At 44.8% G+C, this 24,184-nt stretch overlaps 1 protein-coding gene across 4 annotated transcripts in view; it reads right to left on the reverse strand.

Annotated features, from left to right (window-relative positions):
* KARS1 (lysyl-tRNA synthetase 1) overlaps positions 1-24,184 on the reverse strand; it is a 580,608-nt gene that overhangs the window by 76,688 nt on the left and 479,736 nt on the right. For all 4 annotated transcript variants that reach the window (XM_044081774.1, XM_044081775.1, XM_044081776.1 and 1 more), the window contains one exon: positions 16,408-16,551. In XM_044081774.1, the coding sequence (XP_043937709.1) occupies positions 16,408-16,551 (144 nt within the window). The remainder of the gene's footprint in view (positions 1-16,407; positions 16,552-24,184) is intronic.

The following is a 24,184-nucleotide window of genomic DNA, read 5'->3' on the forward strand; positions in this document are numbered from 1 at the left end:
GTAGGGGAAAAGAAGGTAAGTAAATGGATATATTGATTAAAAGCCAGTTCACTGACCACTTTGGGCACGAAGGAGGGGTTAGCACGAAGAGAGACCCTGTCTTTATGAAAAATGGTGTAGGGTGGAATAGCCATGAGTGCTTGTAGCTCTGAGACCCTTCTGGTAGAAGTGAGGGCTACCAACAAGGCAGTTTCCCACGTACACAACTTTAAAGTGGTGGAAGCTGCTGGTTTGAAGGGGGCAGAAGTAAGTTTTTCTAGAATAAAGTTCAAATCACAAGGCGGAGGAATAGATTTCCTTGGTGGTCTGATGTGCAGGATCCCTTTAAGTAGGCTGAAATAGATGACAAATGGGACTTTCACTGAAGAGTATGAAAGTTCACACACAGGGCAAAACTACAGGTACGTCTGCATGGAAGGGACCTAGTTGCCTTTGAAGACACCAGGAGAACCTTTTCCATTTTGATAAATAGGATCTCTCAGTAGTAGGTTTCCTGGCCTCCTGCAGGACAGACAGCACATCCTCTGAGTAAAGGTGTCTGAAAGGGATCAGAGGTTTATCACCCACAAGGTAAGGTTGAGGGATTTCAGATGAGGGTAGATAAGAGATCCCTTCTGCTGTGTAAGGGCAGATAAGAGATCCCTTCTGTTGTGTAAAAAGGTCCACCTTGTGAGGCAAATTGTGGTGACTGCACTTGGCAAGAGATAAAAGAAGAAGGAACCAATGCTGCTTGGCCGATAGAGGGTCACCAGCAAGATTTTTGGTTTGTCCCTCTGAATTTTCAGCGGAACCTTTTGTATAAGGGAGAAGGGGGAAAGCATACAGGAACCTCCTTCCAGGAGATTGTGAAGGCATCCACTCCTCACGCTTGTGGTGAAGGGAGCCTTGAGCAAAATAGTCACAGTAGTCTGTTCTAAGGGGAGGCAAACAGATCCATCTGTGGGGAGCCTCACTGCTGGACAATGTTTAAGAAAACATCTCTGCGTGACATCCGTTTGTGGTTTTGAGACAAAGATCTGTTGAGACCATCTGCCCGACTGTTGTCTTGTGATGGGATGTATACCGCCTGTAATGTTACACTGGATTGAGTGGCCAACTCCCATGCTTGTATGGCCAGCCTGCACAGTAAATAGGATCTGGTCCCCCCCTGCTTGATGTACCACATCACTGTGGTGTTGTCTGGGAAAACTTGGAGGGGGCCAGGGTGTAGGAGAAGGAGGAATGTCTTCAAAAATAGAAGAGCAGCCATTTCCCTCACAGTGATGTGTTTTTTCTGGAGGAAGGGCTCCCATTGAGCTTGTACCTTGAGGCCGTTCATAGTGACTCCCACCCCAGATCCGAGGCATCTGTGCACATGTGTTGAACTGCCTTGACGAGCTGTGGAGGCAGTCCTGGATTCTGTAGGATTTGCTGGATCCACCGCCTTAACTCTTGTTTCAGACAAAGTAGGAAGGGGCACCTGAAAGTCCAGTGGGTGGTTGTGCTGGGACCAGGCATTCTTCAAGTACCACTGGAACTTCCTCATGTGTAATCTGGCAAGGGACACCATAGGAAGAGTGTCTGCCATTAATACCAGAAAGCGAAGAAATTTCCTGGCTGAGATGTGGTTGACTAGGAGTAAATTTTGGAAACAGCTGTTTCGAGAAGTGACCTTTTCTGGTGGGAGGAAGGCCTTCTTCAGATCGGGCCTTATTCTGCAACCCAAGAAGATTTGGTCTTGGGATGGAGTGAGGGAGGACTTGACTAGGTTGGGTGCGAAACCCAGACTTCTTAGGAGAGAAATAGAGAATTGCAGGCGTCTCTGAAGAGTACTTGCTTCTTCTGCTTGGATGAGAAGGTCATCCAAATATGGCAAGATCTGCATGCCAGGTCATGAAGTACCCTTTTTCCACCATTGACAGAACCAACAGTCTGAGGTAATTTACTGCCACTGGGGAAGACAGAGAGAGAGGTGGGCAGAAAGGGGGGAGATGGTGAGGGGTATTTAGGCAGTCACACATTGATAGGTCTGTCTGGAAACAGCTGCGTGGGAGTAGTGTGAGAGGAGCTAATCCTAGCAGATGAGGGTTTTCTGGCCCTTCCTTGGCTCTGAAGAGGAGGAGGGTGCAGGTACCCATCAAAAATGGCTTAGCTTTGCTGGGTAGTTCCTAAAGAATTTAGGAACTGGGGATACAAGTAGATGCTTCAGATAGCACAGTTGTGTACACTTACCATAAATATAGATGTTCGAGTGTATTCACTGTTGCAGTCATTACATTTGGGTAATCTGCTGGCAGGTTGCCCTCAGTTGGCCTGAATATCAAAGTCTTGGGTCCTGCGTCGGTTGCCGTCTCCTCTTCCATGATGTCGGGGGGTATAAAACATGCAGCCAATGCCATTTTCTTCAGTTTTTCTTGCCCCAGATGTCAGGTGCCCCCCAAATGGGGAGAAAAAAAAAAAAAAAAAAAAAAAGATATATATCTATATAAAGGCAATTGTAACAACATAAACTTTACCTTCACCTAAAAGCAAATACACCACAAAGGCAGTAGAATATAGTGAAGGAAAGAGAAGTTCTAGAAAAAAAGTACAGTTTTGTACCTACCATAAATGTAGATGTTCGAAGATCCACATTGCTGCAGTCCTTACACTTGGGTAGTCCGCTGTCCTCGGTCGGCCCGAATATCAAAGTATTAGGCTGACGTCGGTCAAGGTGCTTAAGACTGACATCAGGACGTCAGGGTACAAATGCGCATGACCGACGTCATATCCTCAGTCTTTTCTTGCCCCAGATGTCAGAAGACCCTAAAAAGAAAGGTCAAAACCAAAAGACAGCAAAAACCAACCAACCACCCTTGCACTAATTATATGTACAATATATACAATATACACAATATTTACAACCCAACCCACACAACCGCCTCTAACTACAGAGGGGAAGGAGGAGGGTAAATTGGACTGCAGCAATGTGGATCTTGAACATCTACATTTATGGTAGGTACAAAACTGTACTATGTTCTTCATCTCACATTGCTGCAGTCCTTACACTTGGGTAGAATCCCAAAGCAGAGGTAAGGGAGGATGGCAAAACTATAAAGCAGTAGGAGCTGCCAAAATGCCCTGCAAAATTGCAGTGGCAAAACCAGCCCTAGATTTAGAGTAAAGTGGAAGGTGATAATGCTTAGAGAAAGTATGCACTGAACTCCAAGTAGCTGCCTCCAAAATATCTTTAGTTGCCACCCCCCTTAAAAAAGCTGTAGAAGTGGCAGTAGCCCTAGTGGAATAAAGCCTAATCCCAGCTGGAATCTCCTTACCATGATGGGAATAACAGAAAGCAATACAAAACCCAATCCACTTAGAAATAGTTTGTTTTGACACAGGCTTGCCCTGAGAACCCAAAGCAAATGAAACAAATAACTGCTGAGACTGCCTGAACCCTTTAGTTCTGGCTCAAATAATATCGCAACTGCCTGTGTATATCCAAAGTGTGCAAAATCTTTTCCCCTTTATTTTGGGGGTTTGCATAAAAAGTAGGCAAATGAATAGTTTGGTTTAAAGCCACACTAGAAACCACTTTAGGCATAAAGGAAGGATTAGTACAAAGATACTCTATCCTTATGGAAAATTAAGAAAGGCTCAACCGCCATAAGGGCCTGTAATTCAGAAACCCTTCTTGCAGAGGTAATGGCCAACAAAAAAACAGTCTTCCATGATAAATATTTCAACTCGGCAGTAGCTGCAGGCTCAAAAGGTTGTAGAGTGAGTTTCTCCAACACAAAATTGAGATCCCAAGCAGGAGTAGGAGCTCTCGTGGGGTCTTACATTCTTTGCCCCTCTAAGGAATTGCTTAAACAAAGGATGAGAAAACAATGGTGGGTCACAGTCATAGTGAGCAGAAATTGCTGCAGCATGAACCTTAATAGAAGAGAAGGACAAACCTTTGTCCAGTAACTCAGTAAGATATTGAGGAGCCACACTTAAATTAGGCTCAGAAACATCAAATTCCTTTGCTGTACTCCAAAATAAAAATCTCTTCCATTTATCTGCGTACACTTTCCTTGTACTAGGCCTTCTGGCCTCCAAAATAACATTCAAAACTTGCTGTGGAAGCTGAGACCCTCCAGGGTTCAAAACAGAATATGCCAGGCTGTTGGGTGAAGAGAGTGAAGTTTGACATTGAGTAAATGACTGTTCTCCTGAGACAGCAGGTGTGGAATCGAAGGCAAAGGCCATGGAGGCTCCCGTACCAGACTTCTCAGTAATGGGTACCAGTGCTGTCGAGGCCAATCTGGAGCTATTAAAATCATCTTTGGCTTGTCCTGTCTGACCTTTAGGAGTACCTTTGGGAGGAGAGGCAGAGGTGGAAAGGCATACACATGAAGATTGCTCCAATTGAAAGAAAGAGCATCCACTTTCCAGGCTGTGGGATGAAACCTTTTGTGCAAAACTTTGGCAGCTGGTAGTTTAGTGGAGAAGCGAACAGATCTATGTCTGGAGTTCCCCATGACACTGTCAATTTCTGAAATACATGAGGATCCAATTTCCACTCGTGGGGATCCATAATCGTCTGCTCAACACATCTGCTAAGGAGTTCTGTGCTCCCGGCAGAAACCTTGCCTGAAGATTTAGCTGTAAACTGAGAGCAGTCTCCCACAAAATCATTGCTTGCCTGCATAGAGGATAAGAATGTGTTCCCCTTGCTTGTTGATGTACCACATGACAGTTGTGTTGTCTGTTAGAATCAACACCTGCCCTGGAAGAAGTAAATCCTTGAAAGCTATTAATGCTAATTGGACTGCTAACATCTCCTTCAAGTTGATATGTAGATGTTGTAGTCTGGCAGGCCACGTGTCTTGTATCCACTTTCCATTTAGATGAGCTCCCCAAGCTTTGTCTGAGGCATCTGTCGTTAGAATCTGACTCGCCTCTGGCCGGGTCACAGAGAGTCCCTTGTTTAGGTGACATTCCTGAGCCCACCACAAAATTCCTTTTGAATGCAAGGTATTATCTGAATGACAGTGTCCATATCCTGGCAGTGCTGTGTCCATACATTTTGAGATACCATTGTAGCTTCCTCATATGCAGTTTGGCATTGGGAAGCACCAGAATACAAGATGCCATGAACCCCAAGGCTTGAAGGACTGTCCTTGCAGTCAGCCTGGACTGATGAGACAATTGATGGAAGTAAAGGGAAAGATTCTTTTGTTTGTCCGGGGTCAAAAGGCCATCTGGGATGCTGTATTCAGTCTCACACCCAGAAAGCACATGTCCTGAGAGGGTACTAGACTGGACTTTATTTCGTTCACAGAATACCCCAGGCATCTTAGCACTGCTATCACATATTGCAAATGATGAAGAAGTTTCCTTCCTTGAGCCAGAATCAGGCAATCGTCCAAATAAGGATAGATCTGTATTCCTTTTAGCCTGAAGAAAGCTATCACTGGAGCCAGAACTTTCGTGAACACTCTGGGCAGTAGATAAGCCAAAGGGCAATGCAGAGAACTGATAATGAGAAGTCCCAGCCAACGCAGATACTTCCTGCAACTTAGCCTGATAGGAACATGAAGGTAAGCCTCCTTGAGATCCAGAGTCACCATCCAGTGATCTTTGCCCAGCAGAGGTAAAAGCTGTTGTAGCGTCAACATTTTGAACTTGGGAATGTCCAGATAAGTGTTGAGGATAGATAAATCCAAAATTGGTCTCCACGTGTTCCCCTTCTTTGGTACTAGGAACAGGCGAGAATAAAATCCTAGGCCCACTTCTGGCAGAGGGACCGGCTGTATGGCCCCTATTTGAAGCAGCAGAGAAATTTGTTTGTGAGCCTCTATTCTTTGCTGAGGAGGAACGTCTGGCATGCCTTTGAAAGGAGGCAAGGTATGGAAATAAAACTTGTAACCTTGGTGTATGATATCCAATACCCATCTGTCTTGGGTAATTAAACTCCAATTTTCCTTGAAGAGTGCCAACCTTCCTCCCAAAGGTGCTGCCAGACGAGAAGGCTCTGGCAGCTGAAAAGGTAGGTCATTGGGCCTGTTTACGAAAGGACTGCCCCCTGCCCTCACCGAAGACTGTGCAGGTGAACTCCCTGTTCTAGGCCTGAAAGAGCCCTGAGCTCTGCCCCTACCACGTCTAGATCTACTCCTAGACTGTGAATCATAAGAAGGGTACGTCCACCCCTTAAGCAGGCCAATTCCTACTAAACTTCGGAGGCTGAACTTGCAAAAAATCTTTAACAGTCTGCATAGACTTAGCCTTGTCTTCCATTTTCTTTAAGACTGCCTCCACAGGTGAACCAAACAACACATCAGACTGTAAAGGAGCATCTAAAATTCTTGTCTTAACATGGTCAGATAAATTCTGATCCCTCAGCCAGGCGTGCCTGCGAAGAACTGACCCAGTGGCAGCCACCCTAGACGAGGCCTGTACAGCATCAAAACCACATTGTAAAGAATGCTTACCCACCTGTTCAGAAACATGTATCAAATCTTGTAATTCTTTACACTCAATACCTTCCAGAGCATCTACCTTAGACTTCAATTGAGAAAGCAGATAGTTTTGATATTTCAACATGTGAAACTGGCAATTCAAAGCCCTCATAGCTAAGGTGGAAGAAGTATAGACTTTCTTTCCCCATCTATCCAAAGCCCTGGCCTCTTTATCTGGAGGAACGGATTTTTACAACAGAGGCCTTGACACCCTTAGGTCCCTGACTAACAGTTTCTGGGTCTGCCCTAGGACTCTTATAAAGATATTTATGAGCTTCAGGCACCCTGTAATACCTATCCGGTTTAACAGGAGCAGAAGGCAAAGAATCAGGATTAAGTGAAGCCTCTGCAAACACATCTTCCACAACATCCAGAACAGGAGGTATAGCCAAAGGCCTATGCTGGGGTAAAAGCAAAAATTCCCTAAGCCTTTTCCTGGAATCAGAGAAGTCCTGACCTTCCCACTTAAAATGTTCCCTCATGGAATGAAGAGTCTCTGAGAAAGAAAAATCCTCTGGAGGAGAAGCAGAAGGAGTAGAATCATCCACATCAGAATCAGAATAAGGAGAATACTCCTGCAAGTCTTCAGCCGAAGACTCTGAAACATCCGAAGCCTGCTCAAAACTCCCCAACTCTGGTTCCACCCTAGGCCTCTTATCCGGAGGGCAAAGAACCTCTAATCAAAGTAATTAAATCTTCTGCCATTTTAAGCATGTGCTTCTTGGGCACAGATCCTGATGAACTAGGAGTGACACCAACAGAAGCTAAACCTGGCCTGGGAAGCCTTGGAAACAGAAGGAGAGGGCCTAACCACCCTAGGAAGGGAGGGAGTACAGTAACCTGAGAAGCCCCTTCAGCCTGACCTGCCTCCTGAGAGGCCACATCCTGCAATAACAAAGTCTCCCCTGGGACTCCAGAGAAACCTCGGCGAACCACGGTTCCACTGACACCTCTAAGAACCGGCGTCCGGACGACTCTTCTTGCCTGGGTTTAGCTGCTTTGTCTTTGCGCTTCTTGAAGCGGGCGTCGGAGCATCCGGCGGCATATTATAATTGCACCGCTTCCAAGACCAACCTGGCACAATCTAACCTTCGCTAATAGTGCGCTTATTGAACCTAGCACAAAAGCGACACCCAACAACGTCGTGCTCAGGCCCCAAACAAGGAATACACAAAGTATGATAATCTCTATGCGGTATCCGTTTCCCACAAGAAATACAGTTATTCACTTTTTCTGACATCCGGTAAACCACTGAGGCAAGAAAAACTAAAATATTCCCCACGGGTACTTAGCCAACTTTGACTCGGTCTGAAACTCGAATTGAAAATTTCAGAGCCGAACGGCACTTGCAACGCTGCTTCTGCATCGGACCATGCGGCAAAAAAGACTGAGGATATGACGTCGGTCATGCGCATTTGTACCCTGACGTCCTGATGTCAGTCTTAAGCGCCTTGACCGACGTCAGCCTAATACTTTGATATTCGGGCCGACCGAGGACAGCGGACTACCCAAGTGTAAGGACTGCAGCAATGTGAGATGAAGAACATGTGGGATGGATGGGTGGGTAACCCGGACTGCAACAGTGAATACACTCCAACATCTACATTTATGGTAAGTGTACACAACTGTACTATGTACATTTATGGTAAGTGTACACAACTGTACTATGTTCTTTGCGTTTCACTGCTGCAGTCATTACATTCCCAAAGCTATGGATGGGCGGATGGAGCTAAATAGCATTAGGAAGGGCTATAAGGCCCTGCATAACTGCAGTGGCAAAGCCTGCCCTGGACTTAGAGAAGAGAGGCAAATGATAATGCTTTGTAAATGTATGAACAGAGCTCCAAGTAGCAGCTTCTAGAATGTCTTTGGTTGAAACTCCTCTGAGAAAAGCTGCTGAGGTAGATGCAAGCCCTGGTGGAATGTGACTTGATTTCTTTGGGCACCGGTTTACCATGATGCAAGCAGCAGAAACGTATGCAGTGGCTTATCCACACAGTCTGCTTTGAAATAGCCTTCCCCTCTGATCCTGCAGCAAATGCCACCAGTAGTTGCTCAGACTTTCTTAGAGATTTGGTCCTTTTTAAGTAGATTTAGTTGTCTGTGTACGTCCAAGTAATGCATAACCCACTCCCCCCTGTTCTGTGGATTTGAGTAAAAAGTTGGCAGGTGAATAGTTTGGTTAAGAGCCACACTGGATACCACCCTTAGGCATAAAGGAAGGATTGGTCCTGAGGGACACCCTGTCTGGATGAAATGTAATAAAAGGCTCCACAGCCATGAGGGCCTGTAGTTCTGAAACCATTCTTGCTGAAGTGATTGCCAGAAGGAAAGCTGTTTTCCAAGATAAAAACTTTACATCCGCAGTAGCTGCTGGTTCAAAAGGAGGCAGGATGAGCTTTTTCAGCACAAAATTGAGGTCCCATGCAGGAGTTGGTGATCTTCTGGGAGGCCTTAAATTTTTGGTCCCTCTAAGATAATGTTTTAGCAGAGGATGAGAAAAGATGGGAGGCTCTGTGTTTTAATGAGCCAAGATGGCAGAGGCATGAATTTTTATTGATGAAAAAGATAGGCCCTTATCAAGTATCTCAGTCAAGTATTGTAAAATCTGAGGAATATTTGGCTTTGCTGGGTCCGTGTTCCCTGTGCTTGAATCTCTTCCATTTATCAACATAAGATTTTCTAGTACTAGGCCTTCTGGCTTCCAAAATGACATCCATCACAGATTTACTGAGAGGTGGTGTTTGAATAATTACATGATCAGCCACGCTGCCAGGTTCGGAGTTTGGAGCTGATTATGCAGAATTTAATTGCTCTGCTGAGACAGTAGATGAGGTATTTGAGGGCAAGTACCAAGGAGGGAGTTGAGACTTATTCCTTAGAATTGTGTACCAGTGCTGGCGAGGCCAGTCCGAGGCAATTAGGATCATTTTTGTTTTTTCCTGTCTGACCTTTGGTAAGACCTTGAGGAGAGGAGGCAGAGGAGGAAAGTCATAGACTAATAGTTTTTTCCAACTGAAGGATAGGGCATCCACTTTACATGCTTGTCTGTGATAAGTCCTTGTGCAGAATTTGTCCAGTTGATAATTTTGGGGAGAGGCAAATAGATCCAAGTCTGGACTCCCCCATTTCTCTGTTATCATGCTGAGTGGGTCCAGTTTCCACTCGTGAGGGTCCATTAGATTTCTGCTTAGATCGTCTGCCAGAATATTTTGCTTTCCTGACAGGAATTGAGCTTGAAGATGTACTTGGTAAGTCAGGGCTGTGTCCCACAATGCCATGGCTAGTCTGCAAAGGTGGTAGGAATGTGTACCCCCCTGCTTATGTACCACATAACCGTGGTGTTGTCTGTCTTTATCAATAGTTGTCCGGGATGAAGTAAATCCTTGAAGGCTGTCAGGGCATTCTGAACAGCTAACATCTCCTTCTGGTTGATATGCAGATGCATTTGTTTTGGGCTCCATATGCCCTGAATGCATCTCCCTGCCAGGTGGGCTCCCCAAGCATAGTCTGATGAGTCTGTAGTTAGGGTTTGGGTGGCAGGGGGTAGAGTGAAAGACCGTCCCATGTTCTGGTGACATGTCTCTGCCCACCAAAGAAACTCCTGTTGTAGGCAGGGAATGAGGGGGATCATTGTTTCCAGACTGTGACATTGCTGACTCCATAAACTTTTCAGATATCACTGTAGTTTCCTTATATGCAGTCTTGCACATGGAATTAGTAGAATGCATTATGCCATGAACCCCAAAGCCTGCAGAACTTGTCTTGCAGATAACTGGGTTTTTGTTGCCATCTGTTTGAAGTAAATAGTCAGCTGCCTTTGTTTCTCTGGCGTGAGGTAAGCCATCTGGGCAGTTGTATTCAAGCTTGCACCCAGGAATGTAATTTTTTGAGAGGGTACCAGTTGTGATTTCTTTTTTGTTTATTGTGTACCCTAGGCATGTTAGAATCCTTTTTACAAACGCCAGATGTTGAAGAAGAATGTCCTTGTTTTCTACTTGAATGAGACACTCGTCCAAGTAAGGATAGATTTGTATGCTTCTTTGTCTGCAAAATGCAATTACTGGTGCCAGGCACTTTGTAAAGACCCTGGGTGCAGTAGATAAGCCAAAGGGCAGTGCAGAGAATGCATGAAACCAGCCTTGAAGCGGATGGATCTTATGCACGATTCCCTTATTGGGATATGCAGGAATGCCTCTAAGTCTAGAGTTACTAACCAAGCGTTCTTGCCCAGCATGGGCAGACGTTGTTGTAAAGTCAGCATTTTGAAATTTGGGATGTCCAAGAATGTGTTAAAAATCGATAAATCCAGTATTGGACGCCAGGCATTGTCTTTTCTGGGTACCAGGAACAGTCTTGAATAAAACCCTTGCCCTTTTTCCTGTTCTGGTACTGGTTGAATAGCCCCCATATCCATGAGGGACGTAACTTGTTTCTATGCCTCTGCCCATTGATTTTGTGGCAGATCTGGCCAACCATTTGGAACTGGCAAAGTATGGAAATGAAATCTACATCCCTGAGATATTATGTTTAATACCCACTTGTCCTGGGTTACTAACTGCCAATTTTGAGCATGACGTGCTAATTTTCCTCCCAAGGGGGCTGCCAAAAGATAAGTGCTTGGTGATGGCAGAGGTAAGTCATTGAGACTGCTTACTGTAGGGTTGTGCTTTGTTTCCTCCAGATTTGGAGGTAGAGGCACCCCATTGCTTTGACCTGTAAGAACCCTGTGGTTGGTATCTAGAGCCTTTTGAGTGCTTGGATTTGCCTTGTGAGGCTCTGTTGGACATAGGAAAGGACCATTTTTTGTAGGCCAGTGTCTACTGAATCTGGGTGGCTGCACTTGTAAGAAATCTTTTACAGTTTGCATAGATTTAGCTTTGCCTTCCATTTTCTTTAAAACTTCTTCTGCCTTATTACCAAACAGAGTATTATGCTGTAAAGGTGCATCCAACCATTTAGCTTTAACATGACTAGGCAAATTTTGTTCCTAGAGCCAGGCATGCCTTCTAATCACAGATCCAGTAACTGCGGCCCTGCAAGAGGTCTCCAAGGAATCAAAACCACATTGCAAAGTAAGCTTTTCAACCTGTTCTGCTGCATGCAATAATTCCTGTAATTCTTTATTGTCCACACATTCAGAAATCAACATCATTTTCTGTTTCAATAATCCCATAACATGCTGTTGATATTTAAGCATATGAAACTGGCAGTTTAAAGCCCTAATTGCCAAGATTGCAGATGTATAAACTTTCTTTTCCCATCTATCCAGCACCCTGGAATCTCTATCAGAGGGGATAGGATTCTTGGCTGTAGAGGCCTTTACACCGTTGGGACCCTGTGAGATAGTTTCAGGGTCAGCAGCAGGATTTTTGAATAAAAATTTGTGGGAGTCAGGGACCCTGTAATATCTGTCTGGCTTACTAGGAGCCGGAGGTAGGGAATCAGGAGCCATGCTAGATTCCGAAAACACATCTACAATGTCTAATATAGGAGGTAGAGCCAAAGGCCTATGCTGAGGAAGAAGGTAATCCCTAAGCCTCTTTTTTGATTGAGAGAAATCCTGACTCACCCAATGAAAATGTCCCCTCAAAGTATGCAAGGTTTCTCCAAAAGAATAATCAAGAGGAGATGCAGATGAGATGGATTCTTCTGCATCTGAATCCTCATAGAGTGGTATACAAAATTCCTGATCAGAAAAGGAATCAAAAGAAATAGAAACCTGTATCTGAACATTCATAATCAGTGTCTTGCCTAGGCCTCTGATCAGGAGGGGGTTGGGAACCCCTGATCAAGGTAATTAAGTCCTCAGCCATTTTGATCATCTGTTTTTTAGGGACAGGGGCCTGAGCACGTGGCTCATGCGTCGGTTTTTTAGCCTTAGAAGTTGTTTTTGTAGCTGGCGTTGGTTTTATATAGAAATGTTGAGGCCTGAAAACACCCTCAGAAGCCGGTTCATGCTCAGCGGCTCTGGACCCATCCGAGGGAAGAGACATCCGCGGGTACAATACTCAGAGAATCTCATGGCATACCGGACTCCGCATGGGCCTTGGTAGAGGCCTGTGACTCAAAAGTAGCGGGTATCAGGGGCTGCGAAATTGCCTGAGTACCGGAGGAACCGGTGACTGGCTTAGGAGAAGCTTCATCGTCGGTTTTGGACATCGACGGTCTGTCTCTGTCCTTTTCTTTGCATTTTTTGTGAACTCCGGTAGTCGGATTGCTATCCGACGACATTTCAGGGTAATTAAATCTGTTTCCAAAATATTTTGAAGCAAAGATATAGACGCTTAATAGTGCGTTGGTTAAATCTAGCACAAAACCGACAGCAAGGTACGTTACGATCTGGGCCTAGGCAAGGAATACAGTACAAATGAAAATCCTTGTGAGGTATTTGCTTCCCACAAGTAATGCAATTATTAACTTTTACTGACATCGGTAAGGAGCAAGAAAAAGTTTCCGCAACAAACTGAAGACTTCGGTTCTGAAACTCGAATGTGAAAATTTCAGGAGTCGGCCGACTGGCACTTGCGAACTGCTTCTCCTTCGGGCACTGTGCAGCAGGAAAGACTGAAGAAAATGGTGTCGGCCGCATGTTTTATACCCCTGATGATCTGACGTCATGGAAGAGGAGACCGCAACCGACGCAGGACCCAAGACTTGATATTCAGGCTGACTGAGAGCAACCTGCCAGCAGATTACCCAAATGTAATGACTGCAACAGTGAAACACGAAGAACATCCTGTAGTGCTTTGCTTTTTTCCTGCAGATTTTTGAAAAGTTCTGCAGATTGCTTACGAAAAAGAACTTGTCCAGGGGGCATCCAAGATCTTGTTTTTGAAGTCATCTGGCAGAGGTTGAAGTCTGAGCCAGGAATACCTATGCAAAACAGATGCAGATGCAGCTGATCTGGCTGAGGCTTCAGCAGCATTGTAGCTGTATTTTATTGAATGCCTGGCTACGTGTGCTGCTAAGCAAAGTTTTGAGGCAACTTGAGGCTTTAGTTGGGGAGTCGGGTATAGAGGAGAGTACAATAGATGTCTGGAAAACTAGGCCTAGGGCATATTTTACTGTACGAGTCTGGTAATTGATGGTCCTAAAGGCCCGAGTTGAGGAAGTGTAAATCTTCTTTCCTAGTCTGTCCATCAACTTACTGCCCTTACCTGATGGCAGCAGAGAACAGGATGGGATCGATTGTCTGTCAGCTGCCACAGCAATCACAGCAGGGTCTGCCATGGGAGGCTGGATAAGACATTTGTAATCATGAAGAACCTTGTAGACCCTGTCTGGCCTTTTAGGGGCCGGTGGCTGGGATTCTGGGATCTTGGAAGCAGAGACAAAGGCGTCCAAACATGCAGGAATCACAGGAGGAATAGCAGAAGGACAGGGGGACTCCATCTGCAGAAGCTCAAATTATTTCTTCTGCACCTCAGTTATTTGTGTAGAATCCCACTTGAAATATTCTCTCATTTTGGAGATAGTTTCCACAAAAGTTACATATTCTGGTGGGGAGTTCCCTTCCAAGGGATTCTCATCTGGGGAGCAGTATTCCAGGCAAGAGGCCAACTGGGAGGCAAAAGTGAGACTCATCAGAGGAAGAAGAATCTTCCTTTCGAGTCTGTGGGGGTGGTATGGAGCTAGCAGAAGCAAGCCTGGGACTTAAAGTTGTCAGAGCAGGAGTCTGTGAGGCAGTAGGCCTCAGGGCCATGAAGGCCTGAATCAGTGACTAGGAAAATACCTACCAGTCAGGCTGATCTTCTGCTGGGGGAGATAAATGCCTAATCTTTTGTTTCTCTTTTGACAGGAGTCTTTTGAGATGTCAGAGAGGCTAAAGGCCTGGTATCAGATGTCAGGCCTGGGGTCACAGTGCCTTCCTCGGAAACGGCAAATGGCGGCTGTATGGGTGAGCTGCCCCCCCCCCAACATTGGTGGAGATAAATGTCACATAAACCTTCGCGGACATGCTGGCTGGAGAAACAAGGGCAGCTTCCGAAATGGTACCCGCCAAAGTCACCAGTCCCATCGGACGTTCCTCAGCCCCTAGACTGGAAGGACATCCAAAGTCGGAGGCGCAGTCAGGCCTAGAGACCTTGGCCTTCTTTTTAGGTGGCTCCGCCTGGATAGCCGATTCAGGATCCATACTGAGGGCAAGGTGCTTCAGGCGTTGGCTTTCTACAAACAGTTTGAGGGCTGCCAGACAGCTGTGCAGGGTCTTAGGGACAAACGACTGGCAGATTTTACATGCTGTATGATCATGGGATGACCCTAAGCAAAACAAGCAGAGGTCATGTGCGTCTCTGTGTGGAATTTGCCACCTGCACTTACATTTTCCCTTCCTAGATGACATGGACGGAATCAGCTAACAACAGATAAACAGCAACTTAAGCTTAGTCAAAAAATAAGGAAAGATTCTCCAACAGACTACTTATCTTCAACAAAGCAAGTAGTGCGGAGCAGAACAAGCAAGCTGATGTTAGACTCCAGCAGAGAAGTTCTGACGTTTGTGTAAGCGGACGTCACATTTACGACCCACAGTTTATGGTCGTGTGCACCTTATAGCAGCCAGACTTAAGCTTTGGTATATGAGCCGGATGTTTGGGTCGCCTGAGGCAGAGGATCCCACATGTGAAAATACTGCAACATTAGAATAGGACATCTTGATAACACAGGCAACCTTGTCCAGAGTCTCCTGTTAAGACAGGTCTCCAAAAACATCCCGATCAATGAACTCTGATGGACAAAGATGGAAGACATGGAGAGATGAGTCCCCTGTCCCACTAAACCCTAACATGCAGACTCAAGGGAGCACTCCACAGGGGCAAGCTGGTCACATGGGACAGCTCTGAACCCTTGACCAGAACATACACAGAACTTACTCCCCTACAGTAGCTGCTGGGGTGGGGGGCTCTTAATGGGCTCAAGCTTGACTTGCTACTGTTTGAGGGTGAGCTGGTGAAGAAGAGTGCCCCTGATTCCTTCTGTGAACCGGACTTAACCTCCAAAGAAGTTGACAGTTATTAGCCCTTCTTTTCCACCATCCTTCCCCAGAAAGGACAAACAATGATTTCATGGGCCTCAGCTTGTAATGCAGTAGCCACATGAACACATTGATAGTCTGTACTTCCTACATACTGAACATGAACATTTTCATGATGAATGCCAGTATCAAAAGCTTTACTACATTAGTTACTGAAATGAACTGATGCATGAAGAAGCCTGGTGAACTCCAGTTTGGCACTAATACCATTACAAGTACTGAGATAAGGCACACACAAACTTAAGTATGCTAGTTGAGGGAAGAAAAAGAGCAGGTAAACTGGAGACTGCATTAGAGAAAATTCAACAGTGAATCTACTAAAGAGTGCCACTGATTTTTTCTTTAGCAGACACTGCTCCTAAAATGTGCTCTTTAGACCTTTACAGGGTGCCCTCAGTTCAAATCACCACAAGTAGTTCAAAAACTCATTTAACATTCCAAGATGGTGTTTAGCAGAACCACTACTACGCACTGGGTTACTTCAACTTTACATTTCTAATTCTTTGCAAATGTTCATCTTTTTAACTAATACAGTACCCTATAGCCACATAAAAATGACTGCCCTTTTCAACAGGAAATGTTAATCTGTCACTAGCACAGTCAAAAGCCAGTTTCTCAGTTGCTCAATATATAACCACAGCCACAGTCGACTTTTCACTTACCTGTATCATTTATTAGCATACTTCTTTGCACAGCCCTCCAGTGGGCATGAGACTGCAGAGACCCACTCAAAGTCCAGTGATGTACAGATCATACTACACTTACAGATCATACTACACAAAATGCAGTAATACAAACAATGCATACATCCTTTCGTTTATCAGCAGATAATGAAATAGCCTTCTAGGCCCTTAATGTACTGAAAAAGGTCACCTCACATGTGCCCCCCCCCCCTCCAATCTGGCATACCTTGATGTTGTTGGAATCAGTGAGAAACATTGTCAGTCGGTCAATGCCCATACCCCAGCCGCCAGTTGGAGGAAGGCCATACTCCAGGGCTGTGCAGAAAGTTTCATCGATAAACATGGCCTCATCATCTCCAGCATCCTTTGCCTACAGTTGAGAAAGAAAGTCTTAAGACTGTATCAAGGACATTACCCATTAAAATCAGTAAATATACATGTCTAGCTTCTGCCCTTTATCCCAGAAAAAAACATGTCTACCTTCTTAGGACATCATTTTGTTAAAAAAATAAATAAATAAAAAGCAAGTAAAATGTCACACTGCACTATTCCATATAAACACTTTGAAAAATACTACACCACTTGGCCTGACTTTCTACAGCTGCTGGACATCTACTGGGTGGTGTTTGTCTCCTCCTCAAACTAAGAATGTTAGTATGATGCTCAGCAGAATAAAGGCTGTAGCCTGCAAAATGTTTTTTTCATTTTATGAATAATAATTCACAAACAAATGTAATTAATAGTCTTGTGGAAGCAGCCAGAACTTATCAATGCTAGTTCCTCTTTTACTCCTAGAGAAGCCTGTTAAACTAACTTGGGTGATATGGAAGAGTGTATCCGAAAGAAGGATTGATTCCCTTGCCTAACATTTTTGTGAACTTAAGAGGTATGGAAGCTAACCAAGAAATCAACGGATACATGGCGACCAAATGAAAGCAGTTTCATTGAAAAAAAAATGAAAAAAAAGTTTGTTTTTTTTTTTGCAGGGGAGAAAGCCTCCACCCCCCTACACTTCATATAACAATTCTGAGGTTGCTCAACAGTACAGAAAAATAAAAACTTCACTGTCACTAAAGTAGCATCAGTGAACTTTCCTCAACCATTTATGATATCCAAAACTGCTCCCGATAGACAGAAACCCCAAATCAACACAATCCAGGGAAATGAGAATGTTGGGTGGGAACCTTTGGTGCAACAATGAACTTGCGCATACTTATACAAGTGCATTATGTTTTATCAATACCCCAAGATTGGGTATGCGTAATGTAGGATTTACCCACGGTTGGTGTAGTCTGATCATAAAGCAAAACCTAAGTGATCAAAAAGTGCCATCCGGGATTGCCAAACCTGGGTGGAGGTCGGAGGAGGATAGACAGGAGAATACACCGTGAGAGCTTCCGTTCCAAGAGGTAGGGAAGACCTGGTCTGGGTGGTTAATCCTCTAGCTGTCAGAAGCTGGTCCACAACCCTCACTACATCCTGTTCCGAAAGACTCCTGGTGGATCTGAAGGATGCTGCCGATGGAAAGTCTAAAATAGACTAAATTGTTGTCCTAAAAAGGGGACATAAGATGGAGAATACCTAGTTCTGGGAAGGTGCTCGACCTTTGGAACTAAAGGTGTCGTTACCAGTGAGCAGTGTAAGCCATTGGCACCGTGGCCGGGGATGGTACCAATGCAGGTACAGTGGTCGGAGCCTGTGCAATAAACAAAGTCGGCACTGTGGGGGATGGTGCCGAGGCCGGTAAAGTGGAAGGAGTCTAAGTCAGAATCAAGGACGGCACTGAGGGAGAAGACAGGTAACCCTGGTGCCGAAGCTGTCTGCGTCGACGGCGCGGAAGAAGCCCGGTGTCAACTCGGATCCGAGGAGGAATGGGATGTCGGAACCAAAAGACTCCATTTCTTCTTATGCTTTTGTATGTCCTTATGCTTAGGAGGTGGTGAGACCTCCGTCCCAGAAAGAACCTCTGTGAAGGGTGATTTCAGCATACCCTTTAAACTAAGCTTGTTCTTGCGTTCAGCCAATGTACTGTTGCTGAAACTAGAACAAATGTCACAAGAAACATTAAGGTGGTCAATGCCCACACAATAAACACACCGGGCATGACCGTCAGAATTGGGCATCTTACGCCTGCAATTATCACACTGCCTGAACCCAAGCTTGGCCTTATCCGCCATTATAACACACTAGTACTACCACACAACAAGCTATATATAGCAACAAGAGACAGGATAGTGAAAGAAAGCACTTTTTTATGTACTGATAAGCAGGAAAAGCGTACTAACAATGGTACTAAGAAATACCAAAAAGGTAAGAGGAAGGCCTACTAAGGCAGGGAGAGAGGGAGTACTACCAATGATGGCACGAAAAAACTACCAAGGTAGTGGGCAGGGTTTAGTCAGGTAGAGGTGAGAAATAACTTTAGATGATAAAAACTGTCAAACAAACACTAAAGACTCGAAATAACCACAAAAAAGCTACACTTCGCTGAGAGAAGGCTTGGCACATCTGACGAGGAATGCACCAAACGAGATCTGGCGAGACTATGAGAGGGGCACTGTGTGCAAGTCTTAGCTGAGAGTTTTTTGGTTGGCACGAGCTTGGTACCAGCAGTGTCGGTTCTGAGGATGGAACTGAAGTCCTAACAGTAAGGAATGAATAAAGATTTACAACATCAGATGAGTTATTTTAAAGAAAGCATCCAGGCTCCTATGGTGTGGACTTAATTGTAGAAACAGACGTCCCATATCCCACTGCAGTGAACTTGTTCAACAAAATCTCCATGAAGTCTAGCCCTTTTTAACAAGATTTAGTGTTACAAATCTTAGTAAACTCAAAACTGCTTACATCATGCTCTTCACAAAGACAAAACAAGCATTGAAAATGGTACTCCTTAGGGGGAAATCTGCCTCCCATGGCCATATTAGCTGGTGACTTTTTTTGGAACTGTCATTAACACTTGAGTGTAAAAGACTAAACTAATCTATCAGTCTTTGCTTGTAAAGAACAGATACATCTCATACAAAATAGGTAATTTAAATCCAACTACAAAATAAAATGAGAATGGTGTAGATTATGCTGTTTACAGCTATGTTTCCTGCTGACATCCTCCATGTGAGAAGTAACGTCATGCTTTGAATGAGGATGTTTGATTACTGTAGAAGTTTGGATGAAGTCTCGACTTTGGACCTCTGGTTAAATTTCATTCATTTATGAAAGCACAAAAGTAATGATTGTTTTGATGAAATTTATATTACAGAGCCAGTTTACAATGACCCAGTATAAATAAAATTAACAAAGTACTGTAATGGATTTTTGAAAAGCTCCAGACCATGGTTCTTAGTTGTGGAATGTAAACATAAGCTAATCTGAGGTATAGTTACTATAAAACATCAAGATGAATGTATAATTTTAATTTTAACTTGTTTGTTAAGTGACCTGTTCCTTCTCAGACTCTTTTTAGCTCTGACTGATAGCACAAAAGCAAGGATAAAATGCAACACATATATGAAAGTACAGTTTTGTACCTACCATAAATGTAGATGTTCGAGTGTACACCCTGCTGCAGTCATCACACTTGGGTTATCCTGTCGTCAGGCGGTCCCGCAGTCGGCCGGAATTCCAAAGTCTTGGTCCGGCGTCAGTTGCTGTCGCTTCTTCCCTGACATCAGTGCGCCCCATGTTCTTCAGTTTTTCTTGCCCCAGATGTCAGGTGCCCCCAAAAAGGTGGTCAGTAATTAGTACCAATTTAAGACATTTTAGCACAAACACAAAATCCCTCCAGCTATAAGCAAATACATCAGGAAGGTATTGTAGAGATTTAGCCAGTCAGATCAGAGGGGATGGAGGAAGGGTAACCTGGACTGCAGCAGGGTGTACACTCGAACATCTACATTTATGGTAGGTACAAAACTGTACTATGTTCATCATGTTACCCTGCTGCAGTCATCACACTTGGGTAGAATCCCAAAGCTAAGGATGGGTGGAGGAGTCATAGAGGGTTAGAGGAGGCTAGAAGGCCCTGCAGAACTGCAGTGACGAAGCCAGCTCTAGTCTTAGAGTAAAGTGGTAAGTGATGGTGTTTGGTAAAGGTGTGTACTGAACTCCCAAGTTGCAGCTTCCAAAATCTCCTTGGTTGGAACCCCCCTGAGGAAGGCTGTAGATGTAGCTGTTGCCCTGGTAGAGTGGGGCCTAATGGTAGCAGGAACTGGTTTTCCATGATGGGTATAGCACAAACGAATGCAATGTCCTATCCATTTGGAAATGGTTTGTTTTGATAGTCTTCCCTTGTGAAGCTGTAGCATAGGATACAAAGAGCTGGTCAGATTTTCTGAAAACCTTAGTTTTATCCAAGTAGTAACAAAGTTGCCTGTGAATGTCCAAGGAATGCAGGAGTCTTTCTCCTTTGTTCTGTGGATTTGGGAAGAAGGTGGGTAAGTGGATGGTTTGATTTAAAGCCACACTGGAAACCACCTTAGGCATGAAGGAAGGATTAGTTCGTAGAGAAATTCTGTCTTGATGGAAAATGAGGAAAGGTTCCACTGCCATTAGTGCCTGCAGCTCTGAGACTCTTCTGGCTGAAGTTATTGCTAGCAGCAGGGCAGTATTCCATGATAAAAACTGTAGATCTGCAGAGAAAGCTGGCTCAAAGGGAGGTAGCATAAGTTTTTCCAGAACAAAATTGAGGTCCCATGTTGGTGTAGGTGCTCTCCTGGGGGGCCTAATGTTTTTTGCCCCTCTGAGGAACTGCCTTAGAAGTGGATGTGAAAATAAGGGTGGATCCGTGTTGTAGTGGGCTGAAATAGCTGATGCGTGGATTTTAATGGAAGAAAAAGAAAGTCCTTTGTGCAACATCTCAGTTAAATACTGTAGAATCTGAGGCATGTGAGGCTGAAGTGTATTTTGGCCTTTAGCTTGGTTCCAGGCGCAAAACCTTTTCCATTTGTCCGAGTAGGCCTTCCTGGTGCTGGGTCTCCTAGCTTCCAGAATAACATCCATAACTGCTTGGGAAAGAGGAGCTGGCTGGATGCTTACGTGATTTGCCATGCAGCCAGATTTAAGGTTTTGAGCTGGCTGTGTAGAATCTGATTGTTTTGCTGTGTGCAAATGGGCAATTTGTGGTAAAATCCAAGGTGGGCCCTGGGCCATATTCCTTAATAGTGGGTACCAGTGCTGGCGTGGCCAGTCTGGGGCTATGAATATCAGTCGTGGTCTCTCCTTTCTGACTTTCAGAAGCACCTTTGTGAGGAGAGGCAATGGAGGGAAGGCATATACTGTCAGGTTTCTCCAACTGAATGAGAGTGTGTCCACTTTCCAAGCTTGATGGCGAAGTGTCCTTGTACAAAATTTTGTTAGCTGATAGTTTTGGGGGCTGGCAAACAGGTCTACGTCTGGAAGGCCCCATTTTTGAGTTATCATTGCAAATACTTGTGGATCCAGTTTCCACTCGTGGGGATCCATGATTTTCTGCTGAGGTCGTCTGCCAATGTGTTCTTTTTTCCTGGCAGGAATTGAGCTTGTAACTGAACTTGGTAAGCCAGTGCTGTGTTCCACAAGGTCATTGCTTGCCTGCATAGAGGGTAGGAGTGTGTACCCCCTTGTTTGTTTATGTACCACATTACTGTGGTGTTGTCTGTCCTTATGGTAAGTTGTCCTGGATGTAATAGGTTCTTGAAGGCTGTCAGAGCATTCTGTACAGCTAGCATCTCTTTTTGATTGATGTGCAGATTCCTTTGATCTGCAGTCCATATGTGTTGAACGCACTGTCCTGCCATGTGTGCCCCCCAGGCGTAGTCCGATGCATCTGTTGTCATAGTTTGCCTGGCTGGGGGCAAGGTGAAAGATGACCCTTGTTGAGGTGACATGCCTGTGACCACTATAGAAACTCCTGTTGCAGGCAGGGAATGAGAGATATCATTGTGTCCAAGCTGTGGCTGTGCTGAGACCATACGCTTTTTAGGTACCACTGTAATTTCCTCATATGCAGCTTTGCAAATGGTATTAGTAGTATGCAAGATGCCATGAAGCCCAAGGCCTGCAGAATTTTTCTTGCAGAGAGTTGGATCTTTGTTGCCATTGTTTTGAAGTATTGAGTCAGTTGTAGTTGTTTGTCTGGCATCAGATAAGCCTTCTGGGCCGTTGTATTCAAGCTGGCACCCAGGAATGTCATATTTTGTGAGGGTACTAGTTTTGATTTCTTTTCGTTTACTGTGTAGCCCAGGCAACTTAGAAGATGTTTTACAAAAGCCAGATGTTGTAAGAGGATGTCCTTGCTTTCTGCTTGGATGAGGCAGTCATCCAGGTATGGGTATGTTTGAATTCCTCTTTGTCTGCAGTATGCGATTACTGGTGCCAGGCATTTTGTGAAGACCCTGGGTGCAGTGGATAAGCCAAAGGGCAGTGCAGAGAATTGGTAATGGGTTGAACCTGCAATGAAACAGAGGTATCTTCTGCAACTTTGTCTGATAGGGACATGCAGGTATGCCTCCTTGAGGTCCAACGTTACTAGCCATGCTTTCTTGCCCAACATGGGAAGAAGCTGCTGTAGTGTTAGCATCTTGAATGGGTACTTGTAAGAAGGTGTTTAGAATTGAAAGGTCCAGAATAGGTCTCCAGGCATTGTCCTTTCTGGGGACCAGAAAGAGTCTTGAGTAAAATCCTTGGCCTTGCTCCCGTGTAGGTACCAGTTGAATGGCTCTCATGTCCATGAGAGCTGTAATTTGTTTTTGTGCCTCTGCCCATTGATTTTGTGGCAGGTTTGGCATTCCTCTTTTCATTAGCAAGGTGTGGAAATGGAATCTGTATCCTCATGAAATTATGTCTAGGACCCATTTGTCCTTTGTGACAATGTGCCAGTTGTCTGAAAAAAGTGCGGGTTTTCCTCCCAAGGGAGCTGCCAAGAGAGTGTTGCTTGGCCAGATGAGGTGTAAGTCATTGAGTTTGCCTTCTGGTAGTTTGGGGCCTGTCTTCTCCGCCCTTCTGTGTTGTAGTGCCCCATTGTCGAGGTTTTTATTGGGCTTGTGGTGGTCCTCTGCCTCTTGGACGTCTGTATTTACCCCTCTGTGGTCTGTCAGTAGGTGGAAAGGACCAATTTTTTGTTGGCCAATTTCTGCTGAAGTGAGGGGGCTGTACCTGTAGAAAATCTTTGACTGTCTGCATAGATTTTTCCTTATCCTCCATTTTCTTTAAGACTTCTTCTGCTTTAACTACAAATAGAACATCCTGCTGTAAGGGAGCATCTAGAAGCTTTGCTTTAACATGACCAGGCAGAGTTTGTTCCTTTAACCAAGCATGCCTACGTATAACAGACCCAGTGACAGCTGCTCTGCAGGAAGCCTCCAAAGAATCAAACCCACATTGTAAAGTATGTTTGCCCACCTGTTCAGTTGCATGCAACAGATCCTGCATTTCTTTCAATTCAGACTGTTGAGGGAGTGTGCTCATTTTTTGTTTTAACTGAGACATTAGAAATTGCTGATATTTTAGCATGTGAAATTGGCAATTTAGTGCTCTCATAGCTAGAGTGGCTGAGGTGTAAACCTTTTTCCCCCACCAGTCTAGTGCTCTGGAGTCCCTTTCAGAGGGTACAGGATGTTTTGCCATAGAGCCTTAGCCCCTTTGGGACCCTGGGAGATCGTCTCTGGATCAGCAACAGGGCTTTTATAAAGGAATTTGTGGGAGTCAGGCACTCTATAGTATCTGTCTGGTTTGGCTGGAGCAGGAGGCAGAGAATCTGGGTTCAAACTAGATTCTAAGTAAACATCATCCACAATGTCTAGGGGGATGGCAAGTGGTCTGTGCTGGGGGAGTAAAAGAAACTCTCTGAGCCTTTTCTTTGAGTCAGAGTAGTCCTGTCCTTCCCAGTGAAAATGTTCCCTCATAGTGTGTAAAGTTTCCCCAAAAGAGTAGTCCTTAGGAGGAGAAGCTGAGGGAATAGAATCCTCAGCATCAGAATCTTCATAAGGGGAAAAGGAGTAATCTTGGTCCTCAGAGGAGCCTGAGGA

This window comes from Protopterus annectens, chromosome 8.part1 (assembly GCF_019279795.1).
Source record: "Protopterus annectens isolate FY-2018-M chromosome 8.part1, PAN1.0, whole genome shotgun sequence".
Classification (NCBI taxonomy): domain Eukaryota; kingdom Metazoa; phylum Chordata; order Ceratodontiformes; family Protopteridae; genus Protopterus; species Protopterus annectens.